This window comes from Monoraphidium neglectum (assembly GCF_000611645.1).
Source record: "Monoraphidium neglectum strain SAG 48.87 unplaced genomic scaffold scaffold01235, whole genome shotgun sequence".
In the NCBI taxonomy this organism is placed as follows: domain Eukaryota; kingdom Viridiplantae; phylum Chlorophyta; class Chlorophyceae; order Sphaeropleales; family Selenastraceae; genus Monoraphidium; species Monoraphidium neglectum.
In genome coordinates this window covers 1-10590 of record NW_014012393.1, presented here as the reverse complement: position 1 = coordinate 10590, position 10590 = coordinate 1, and the positions used below count along the sequence as shown (strand labels likewise).

The window sequence follows — 10590 nt, the reverse complement described above, 5'->3', positions numbered from 1 at the left end:
CCTGCCGATTCAAAGGCAATGAGGCGGCCGCCGGTGACGGCGGGGCGCTCGCGCTGTCTGGGGCGGGCTCCGCGTTCATGTTGCTGGACCTGATTGCGGACGGCGACGCCGCGCCGCGCGGGGGCGGGGCGGTGAGCTTGCTGGCAGACGACGGTGTCGCGCTCATACGGGGCACGGTCGCCGCCCGGCGGGGCGACGGCGGCCGCGGCGGTGCCCTCGTGTTGCTCGGCGGCCGGGGCCTGAACGTGACTGTGGCCGTCGCGGTCACACGTGCGGACGGCGGAGACGGCCCGGCTGCAGGCGAGGAGGGCGAGGCGCAGCAGTGCTGCCGCTGCGGTCCAAGCGCTGGCGAGGATGGCGGGGTGGGCGATGTCCAGGCAGCTTTGTTGCCTTTGGTGTGCTCACGCGTGGCCTCAGTTGATAACTGCAACTTTTGAGACTTTTTCGTTGCTGGCTGAGCTGTCTGAATCGCCGTTTGCCAGTGCATGTGTATAGTGTAAAGATGTGAAATAGTTTGTGGTCAAAGAGACAGCAGCAGTGAAAGATGCAGGTTGCCCGGGCCACCACTCACCAGTGTCTCTCTGGCAGCGAGGCGGCAGCTGAGCTGCTGACCAAACAGGCATCCCGAGCACGGCGCCCCAGCAACCCACAGACATTGGGTCAAACATGTGGTATTCTTAACCCCTATTCGCGACCATTTGCGAAGGTTTTGGACGCTTGTTGTGCTGAGATCTGAAGTACTGAGAGAACTGAAAGTTCGGGATCCCAGAAAAGATGAATCGCAGAGGCCTGAAATTTGCTCTTGCAGCCGCGAGTGCCCATCAGCCACGTTGCACCGCCAGCCTCCAGGGCTCAACTGCAAGCGGCGCAGCTGCTGCAGCTGCTGATGCTGCTGCTGGCGCCATGCTCCCATGGGCGGTAGCAGTGCGTGCAGGCGCCCACTCCTTATGGAACACACAATGGGCGTGGCGCGAGTACAGCAGCAGCGGCGGCGCGACGGACGGTAGCAGCGGCACCGCCACGGACGCCGACCAGGCAGTCGCACAAATGATGAAGGTGGGGGGGCGCAGAGCCAGGGCAGTACATGGTGGGCAAGCCCAGACCTCATCATTGGAGTCACCCTGCATCGTGCTCGGCTTGGCCCTGATTGCCCTGCATCAGGCCACGCGTTCGCGTCACACATTCCTCGCCCCCCATTGGGGCCCTGCAGGTGATGGATACGATGATGTCAGACCCCAGCACGCAGCAGCTGCTGCTGTCGCGCATGCCGCCCCACATGCGGCGGCCCGAGGTCCTCAGGGCAATGATGGCCAACCCGGAGGTGCGCCAGCGCATCTCCGCGCTGGCGCAGCAGACGGTGAGCGGCGGGCGGCGAGCGAGCGCTGCTCAAGAGCAGGAGTGCGGCTGGCGCCGCGCGCGAGGGCCCTGCGGGGCACGAAACAACCTAGGGCATGTTCCAGCAGCTGGGCGGCAGGAAATGCGTGTCGCCTTTGCACCTGCATTCTGAACACTTGCTGACCCGCGGGTGGCGTGCCGCCTGCATCCTGATTCGGCTTGCTGGTTTTCGTTTGTTCCCACGTCAGGGCCTGCACCAGGTGATGGGCGGCCTGCAGGCGGACCGAGTGGCGGCCGGCATCGACGCATCACGCAAGGCGGGGATGGACCCAGGTGAGGCCGGCGCTGAGGGCACGGCTCGCCGCCGTGACGCTGGCATCCCCGAAGCACGGCTGATGCAGCCCCCGCCACCTCAGCAGCTGGCGCTTTCTCACACACGACAATGCGCATGGCGGGCGGTGTGCCGTGCGGCGCACCATGACTCCTAGGCAGCTGCTTTTGGGGTGGACACCTTGCAAGCTGTTGCACTGACCCTGACTGTGCCTTCCCCCCTCCCATCCCAACCCCGCCAGGCGTCCTGTTTGGCCGCTTTATGTCGTCCCCCAGCCTGGCGGCAAAACTTAAAGACCCCCGGGTGCTCTCCGCGCTGGTGCGGACTGGGCAGTGGGCTTGATTGTGATCTTGACTGCGCTACCCTGCTCAGCCTTGCTGCCGGGCGCTAGCCCTCCGCACCTGCGCGCACCTTCCCTTGCGCACCGGCCGTCATCTGGCACGGCCGTTTGGTTGACAAGGGATGGTCGGGAGTGCTTTGAGGCAGTGGCCCCAGCAGTATCCCCTTCGCCGCGCCGCGCCGCGTGCCCGCAGATGGACGTGGTCAGCAACGGGCCCGAGGCCCTGGGCAAGTACTCTGGCGACAAAGCCATCGTGGAGGCCTGGAACGAGGCCGCGGAAATCCTGGAGCAGCAGCAAAATGCGGAGCAGCAGCAGCAGCAGCAGCAGCAGCCGGCGGGCGGCGGCGGCGCGATCGGCACGCCGCCGTCGAGCGCGCCGGGCGAGGCCGGCGGCGGCGGGGACGCGATGCAGGCCGCGGAGCGGGCGCTGGGCGTGCGGCCCGAGGAGCTTGTGGCGCGCGCGCTGGCGCGGCCGGAGCTGCTGCGGCAGGTGCAGGACCCGGAAGTGCAGCAGGCGCTGGTCGAGATCACCAAGAGCCCGTGGAAGGTGGTCAAGTACCTGCTCAACGCCAAAGTCATGGGGGCGCTCAAGGTGCGGGCGCCGCGGGCGGGGGCGGCGTCAACGTTCTGTTGTGAGCGGCCGGGCCAGGCGGCGCGCCGGCGTCCTGCCGGGCCAACTGGAGAATCACTTGCAAGTATTTTGCCTCAATCACCTGTGTATTCGACTTTACATTCACACCGCAGGCTGTCAGCTCCTTCCCTCACGTCTTTCCCGCCCCCCACCCCACCTTTGCTCTGCACCGCGCCCCCCGCATGACAGGAGATGCGCGATGTCCTCCAGGCGACTCGCACCAAGCCCTGATGCCATCTTGATTTCGATTGTTACTTGTAACCAATTCACACCTAACGAGGGTCGACGCAGTCGCAATTGCAATCAACCTCCACGTTGGTGGTCAAACGTACCATGCTGGTGCGTGACTTTTGGCGCACGCTTGGGTTTGACCGTGGTGAGGCCGGTCGGACCGGGAGCCGTGGCTTCTACCTACAACTGTTGGTATGTCACCAATGCCCATGCGCGCATGCGCAGGACTGGCGGCGATCGCCTGGCGCCCCACTGCAGCATCGTGCAAAATTGATTGCTGCGACAGCCGGATCACCGTTGAAGCTGCCGTCGGTCACTTGCGCGGCCACGGTTATTTGTTCGTTCTCTTATCGACATTCAGCAAATACCGTGCACCTTTCAGACATCTTTTGGAAGGCCTGATCTGGCACGCGCTTCCCAGCTCTGCTCGCACCTCTGCAGGACTAGCTGCACGCTTTGCTTTGCGAGCTTTTGTCACCTGACCATCTACAGCAGCAGCCGGTCTCAGCCATGGTGCGCGCGGAACTTGGCGCTCAAGTCTTGAGCTTGGTCAAGCGCTCTTGCTGGCCTCCGGGCAAGGCGATCACACTGCCGCAGCACGCTATCAATACCAAAGAGCCGCAGCTGGGCAGCCCTCGCAGGCGGCGGCAGCCACATGTTGCCTGCTGCTGAGCTGCCTTCACGCGCACACCAACACTGCCCGCATTGGCGCACGCTTGCACTCTGTGCCTGCCCGACAGAGCTACCGCAAGAGCGTCGTGGCCGCCAGGCGCGCAGAGCAGGGGAAGAGGTCCGGCCTGACGGAGGAGCAGAAGCAGGAGATTCGGGAGGCGTTTGACCTCTTTGACACCGATGGCAGCGGCACCATCGACGCCAAGGAGCTCAAGGTCGCCATGCGGTGAGCGGCCGGCATTGGGCTCATACGTCCGCGCCCGTTTGCCCCACGGCAGGCTATGGGGGCGCTCGTGTCATGTGTATGGGGTGCTGCACTCATGCACCCACCTGACGTGTGCACCCCTGCTGTTCGGCACCAGACAACACCAGTCCTCCCAACCTCGATTGCCTCCTGATTGACACCTGCCAGGGCGCTCGGCTTTGAGCCCAAGAAGGAGGAGATCAAGAAGATGATTGCGGACATTGACAAGGACGGCAGGTGAGAAGCTCCATGGCACATTCCAACGCACGGCACCCCCTCCCCCTCCCTGGCTTGCAAGCCAGTCGGCTTGCTGTTGACCATGCGCCAGGCATGGCTGCCTGCTTGCTACTCCGCGCAAGCACACGACTCTCACTGGCATACTGGCTGGCTCGTAGAAGGCGGCGCGCGAGGACCGTGACCCCCTCCACAACCAACCCTGCGGCACCGGGCGCACCCCCCCCCCCGTCTCCTGCAGCGGCACCATCGACTTCGAGGAGTTCCTACAAATGATGACAGCCAAGATGGGCGAGCGGGACTCGCGGGAGGAGATCCTGAAGGCCTTCAAGCTGTTTGACGACGACAACACAGGTCAGGGCTGCTGCGGGGAGCGGGCCCTCGCCGGGCTCCAGCATAGGGGTGGTGCTGATCATCGCGTTCAGAGCCGAGTCCCACATGTGTGCCTGGTAACTGCAAGGCAGTCAAGCAGCCTCCTGGGTCCACCCCTACTGGATCAAACATGCCCAGGTTGTGCTACTGGTGTATCTATAAATTGCGCCTTCATCCCAACCCCTTACTGGCACGCGGGCTTGGGCCCTCTCACCCTGCTCCTCTCCATTACCTCTCTGTGGCGCCCAGGCCGCATCACGTTCAAAAACCTCAAGCGTGTGGCCAAGGAGCTGGGGGAGAACCTGACCGATGAGGAGATCCAGGAGATGAGTGAGTGGCAAGGGCTACGGGTGCAAGGCCGGCTGTTTGCAGCAGCCTCCTTGCTTTGTATGCCAGCTTCTCTGACTGTGCACCACCCCAAGCTTGGATGGCACCACCAGCGCAACTAGCGGCAACCACACCCACCCTTGCGCAATTGTCCCTCGCTCGTGACAGTTGACGAGGCCGACAGGAATGGCGACGGCGAGGTGAGGGGGCGATGTGTCGTTTCATGTTGTGAGCAATGATCAATTGAGATGATGCATGAGCTGCGCATGCCGCAGCTGGCCTATGCGTGCGAGCCTGCTCGGTTGGCAAACACAGCGCGCAGTCTTGTTTTCCCACACCGGCAGTCTTGAGCTTGACCTCTTGCTTGTTCCCTTTCCTTGCCATGGTGCCAGGTGGACGAGGAGGAGTTCATGCGCATCATGGTGAGTGCTGAGCAGCATTGCGGGTGGACACTGGGTGCATGCGGTCGGCACGCGGCATCGCACGCGGCAGGGTGCTGCTCTTGAGACTTGGGTTGCGTCACGTGCTCGCCACCCTGGCTGAAAACATGCTGAGTCCACCGCTGCCGCCTCGTCTCGCGACCCGCAGAAGAAGACCTCGCTCTTTTGAGTTCAGTGACCTTTTTCGAGGGGCCGCGCCGTGTGACTTCGTGTCCCGCTTGAATCGTGGGCTCCTGGAGGCTACTTGATTCTTGGCCCTAGCCTTACCCTCACCCCTGTGTGCGCTGCAAATGCGCCACACACTGACCCATCCTTGGCCAAACGCACTCTCACAACCCTTCTAAGTTCAGGGTTCCGATTTCATGCGAGCATGCACCGCCTTGTGTCTGGCCGAAACCACAGTAACGAACCTGCAGCTTCCCCTGAATCCTCTGCTGTTGCCCAGTCACCAGCAAGTGACGTATGCATCAAGCCTGTCACACACGTACTGCACACGTAGTGCGGAGGTGGCATGATTGCATTTGGCCAGTCAGTAAGGAGTAGCAGCGAGAAAACGCGTGAGATGGCCGTCAGCGCCAGGATACTATCGCCACCTGTGGATACCACTTACCTGTTGTTGCCTCAAGTCACGTGCGAATGAAGCCTGCAAACCACAGACTAACGCACACAGGACGCGAGGGCGAGCTGCGGCGCGTGTGTGGGCTCCTCGGCACTGCTTACATCATCGCCTGGAAAAAGTGTGATGTGATCGCTGGGGGCCCGTTGGCTTTGCTTAATCAGTTGTCTTTAGCCCCATTAACCATTTCATGCAAGTCTGAGCTACTAAGATACCACTTACCATGGCCGACAATAAGGAGACCCTGGCTCAGGCAAGCAGCTGTGAGGCACCAGATCACACATGACATGTGCCCCCCTGCTGTGCCGTTTTGCAGATGGGCCCGTGCGCCTGCCACACGCATACCCACTTGACGCACAACCACAGGCCATGTTTGGCAAGGGCCAAGAGGATCTGACTCGCCCTGAAGAGGTTGAGCTGAAACAGCTGGCGGGGAGGGGCGACCAGGTGCGCAGCGGGGTTGCGCACCGGGGTTGCGCGGCAGTGCACAAACCCAATTGTTGCATGCATGGGCGCAGGAACGGGTATGCCTATTTTGGTGGATCGCAGACTTGGGATGCCGCTGCCAGCACCCGTGCTGGTAATGCAGTTGCAGTTGCATCAGCAGCCCCCTGGCTGGTGCCTGTCCACCCGTATTGTCCAACAAGCAACCCGCGCCCATCCTGATCACTGTGCGCGGCCCGATCAGGATGGCACGGTCGATCTCGACGCTGCCAGCAACGTAAATCGCCCAGGCCGCGAGCCTGCTACCGGGCTGGAGAGCGTGGCGGCGCTGGTCGAGCCGGACGAGGCTGGGCCGCGTAGCGAGCGCGGAATCCAGGTGCGACGGGGCCGCTCTGCTCGCCCCACACTCTGCCTGGTCAGCAGGGCTGGCTGCAGGGGCGGGCATCCACCAGTGCCTCAAGCAGCACACTTGTTCATGCCAACGTGTTTGGGAGCCTGTCTCTTGCAGTTCACAGCAGCCTGGAAGTAACTTAGCTTTTTGTCCGAGTCCTTCCCTGCCATTTCTGATTGGTCCCTTGCGCGCCTGTAGTCCATTCGCTGCGCTTTGACGCCGTGCGACCCCTACTGATCCACGCACCCGCAGGAGCGCCCGCCCTCGCCTGGGCAGGTGCGTAGGACATACGACGATGGAGGCAGGCCCCACGAAGCACCCCGTGCTAGTGACTAGGGGCCCAACGCGAGCAGGTAGCCTGGGCTTGTGTGCAAGAGCATTGATGCGAAAAGATGGTTAGGCGGTACAGCGCGCAGTGTGCTGCTGGAGTCAAGGCGCTGTGGAGTGGGTCGGGGGGATATGGCAGCACAGGTTGCTGGTCCGAATTAGCCCAACGCTCTAGTTCGATGGAGACGGGAGGGCCCTGTAATGCAGGTAGTGGGTGACACAGTCTGATGCGGCGACACGTGTGCGACGGATGTGCACCCATGTGTATTGTTATGACTGCCTTATTGTCTGGGGGACATGTGTGACCAGGCGCCGTGGCCACGGTTGCAGGGTGTAAACCTGGACGTGCGGCCAGACAGTACTTGCGCAGAGCTCTTGCAACAGCAAGCATATGATTGCACGATCAGCGCCTCACACTGGTCACACATTGCAAGAAAGGCTCTTGGCAGCCTAGGCAAGTGTAAGAGGCATGACTGCAAAGCAATCGCGGGCCAACGGGATTTGAGAAGGCGTACGACTGCGTGCTGGTCAGCAGTCCCATGCAACAGTGAGCGGGCGCCAACGCCGGATGCTTAGGTTGACAGGTGCAGTTGGCTCTTGATCCACCGAACCTGGATATGGGAATGTGCGCATGAACACAACATATTGTACAGTACAGTACAGTATATTAAGTGCGCAAGTGCAAGGCCTGCATGCAAGAACCTCAAGTACTGCGAGATACGGACGGTCCGCTCCTGGTCCGCCTCCTGCAAAATCTGCCGGGCCGCCGAAATGTAGGGAGGCGCGACGCACGTGCTTTGCATGACAGACCGACATACAACTTTGTGCTGTTATTGCACTGAGCCGCGCTCCACAACTCTCGCCAGGGCTTCCATTCAAAAGTTTGGGTGTGTCAAAACCTCGCCTCAACAACAGGCGACCTGCGCTACCTGCGAACAGTGCCTCGTTTGCACTACGCCAGTCGGTCTCACGCCCGCCGTGGTTCGGACCTGGTTCGTGCTGAGGCAAATAACCAGACTGTGGTTGCGTTTGGGGCACTGTGTGAGCGTTTGGCAGCACCGATCGCTGGCGCACTCTTAGATGGATTAGCGGATTCATAGGGAGGTCGTTCATGCTTCAAGCTGGCCTCGGGCAGCACAGGGTGCACCCACGGAGGAGCCATGAGCGGCGAGCTGCCAGGGGAGGCCGCGGACGGGGATGGACACCAGGTGGTCGAATCAGATCCAAACAACCGCTACAGCAGGGTGAGTTTGCTGTCGATGCACAGGTTCTGCCCCATGGTCGCGGCGCATGCCGCCATGGTGTGCATGCACTGCAGCCGCCAAGGCACTGGACGGCGGCCCGGCTCTGCATGGGCGATCGCCGCACGAGTTGTTGCTTGCCGCTTTCTGATCGCATTCACAAGCAAGGCGATGGAGCATTGCTTGCACCTCGCTGTCCGTATGTGCCACCTCGCTGTGCTGGACACCCCGCACAGCTGGCCCCACAAACAACCCCAGCTGCGGCCGCAGGCCTCCCTTCCTCACGCTGCCCCGCTCGCGCGCATTGCATTGCGTTCACCCTGGTATGCAGTATGACGTCGTACTTGGCCGCGGCGCCTTCAAAACCGTGTACAAGGCATTTGATGAGGCTGAGGGTATTGAGGTGGCATGGAACCAGGTCAAAGTCAACGACATGGTGAGGCCCCGCAACAGGGCCATTCATGACATCGAAGCAGAGCTGCATGACTGCAGTCACCGTCAAAAGCAGACGGCTGGGGTGCCCGGCCGCTGGAGTGCCAGGGTGCCGCCCTGGCGGGGCACTTAGGAGAGGGTCGCTGCAGACCGCCGTTCTCCTGACGCGCCGCCTGTGCTGCGTGCAGGTGACTTCGCCGCTCGAGCGCGAGCGGCTCTTTGCGGAGATCCGGGTGCTCAAGCAACTCAAGCACAAGAACATCATGAGCTTTTACGACAGCTGGTTGGACACCAAAAACCTCACAGTGAACTTCATCACAGAGCTCTTCACTTCAGGCACTCTGCGACAGTGAGTGATTCTGGATTTTTCGGGAGGGGGAGCGTCGAGCAACGGCAGGGCGAATGCAGCGAGCGAGCTCACGCTTTGCAGGACGCAGCAGCCAAAGCCTTGTTGCAACCCACCCCGCTGCGCCGCGTGCCCCTCTCAAGGCTGGGCCCCTCTCCATATCCCCGTTTCAACCCCCCAAAGGTACCGCAAAAAGCACAAGAGGATCGACGAGCAGGTGCTCAAGCGCTGGGCCTGGCAGATACTGCAGGGCCTCGTGTACCTGCACGCACACGACCCGCCCATCATCCACAGGTGCGGGCGCGCCACCCCTTTGGGATGTGCGTGCAGCAACCCCGCATTGCGAGGCCCGTCGCCGCCGGCCCCCTGCATGCAGCGCCCTTGTCGCCGCACCGTATCCGGCAACGATGCATGAAGCCCCGATGCCCGGGGCAGGCGGCTGGCCAGGCCTCGGCAAGTCAATCACCCCCATGAAGCCCGGCCCGCGCTACTGACCTCTCTTCTTCACCTTCACCTCTCAAACCCCTGTAGGGACCTGAAGTGCGACAACATCTTTGTCAACGGCACCAGTGGCGTGGTCAAGATCGGCGACCTGGGGCTGGCGACGCTGTGGCGCGGGCTGACGACGCCGCAGAGCGTGCTGGGCACGCCCGAGTTCATGGCGCCTGAGCTGTATGAGGAGAAGTACAACGAGAAGGTGGGGGCCATGGCTGGAACTCTGTGTGGTGGTGCGTCCAAACAGAGTGTGTATGTGCTGTGTGTGTGTGTGTGTGTGTGTGTGTGTGCGCGTGTGTGTAAGCGCGCGCAAGACGAGGAAGACCGGCGCTGCAGTGCGCCAGGTGGGTTTGGCAGGATTGGGTTGTTTGTGTGCGGTTGTATGGTTTGGGTGCTTGTGCATCCTCTGCGGTGGCTGCAAATTTCAGAGCCAGGGTGCTAGCCTGCTTCATAGCCTCACGGTAATGCATGCTTAGCACCCAGCTGCATTGCCCAAGCCCGCGCCCACCGGCCCCATCCGACCTCCCTCTACTTTTCCCACGCCGGGCTCCTCAGGTGGACGTGTACAGCTTTGGCATGTGCATGCTGGAGCTGGCCACGATGGAGTACCCCTATGCAGAGTGCCGCAACGCGGCGCAGATCTACAAGAAGGTCACGCAGGTGCGTGCTTGCGGCTCCGAATGCTGGGCGAAGCCTGCGGCGTGCAGGTGCTGGGGCAGGGCGCGCCCTTGCGTAGCGGCGCGGCGCCAGCAAGTCGCGGCTGCCCTGCTGCAGCGCTAGGCGGCGGCACCAGCAGGCACTGCAGGCGGTGGCACAGGGTGTGGCCGCGAGCAAGCTGGCAGCATTTCCCCAATTGAACAGCTGCAACTCTGGCGGCCTCCCCCTTCGAATGCCCTGTGACGCGTCCTCGCCGCCACCACCCCCCGCGTGCTGCCGCCAGGGCATCCACCCCGTGGGCTTGGGCAACGTGGCACACCAGGAGCTGCGCGACTTTGTGGAGGTGTGCATCAACCACGACGCGGACGCGCGCCCCGAGGCACGCCAGCTGCTGAAGCACCCCTTCTTCGACAGCGTCCGCGCCTGCAAGGCCGCCTCGGCCGGCAGCGCCGCCGCCGCCGCCGCCGCGGGCGCGGCCGGCGCG

General features: G+C 62.6%; 2 protein-coding genes across 2 annotated transcripts in view; both read left to right on the top strand.

Moving 5' to 3' along the window:
- The window catches only part of MNEG_7136 (Caltractin), a gene marked incomplete at both ends in the record, with an annotated part of 9918 nt that extends 2781 nt beyond the window's left edge, over positions 1-7137 (top strand). Inside the window, 15 exons of the mRNA XM_014044392.1 lie at positions 16-131; positions 1211-1357; positions 1584-1668; positions 1908-1984; positions 2200-2598; positions 3609-3766; positions 3953-4021; positions 4260-4372; positions 4640-4720; positions 4886-4917; positions 5110-5139; positions 6140-6220; positions 6462-6593; positions 6861-6884; positions 7111-7137. Coding sequence (XP_013899846.1) covers positions 16-131; positions 1211-1357; positions 1584-1668; positions 1908-1984; positions 2200-2598; positions 3609-3766; positions 3953-4021; positions 4260-4372; positions 4640-4720; positions 4886-4917; positions 5110-5139; positions 6140-6220; positions 6462-6593; positions 6861-6884; positions 7111-7137 — 1571 coding nt within the window. The remainder of the gene's footprint in view (positions 1-15; positions 132-1210; positions 1358-1583; positions 1669-1907; positions 1985-2199; positions 2599-3608; positions 3767-3952; positions 4022-4259; positions 4373-4639; positions 4721-4885; positions 4918-5109; positions 5140-6139; positions 6221-6461; positions 6594-6860; positions 6885-7110) is intronic.
- Positions 7138-8095: 958 nt separating this feature from the next.
- MNEG_7135 (hypothetical protein) lies at positions 8096-10229 on the top strand (the record flags this gene model as incomplete). Its single annotated transcript, XM_014044391.1, has 7 exons — positions 8096-8179; positions 8508-8612; positions 8797-8957; positions 9138-9248; positions 9486-9651; positions 10005-10109; positions 10224-10229. The coding sequence occupies 7 exons, from the start codon at positions 8096-8098 to the stop codon at positions 10227-10229; spliced, it is 738 nt and encodes a 245-aa protein (XP_013899845.1).
- Between the last annotated feature and the right edge of the window lie 361 nt (positions 10230-10590).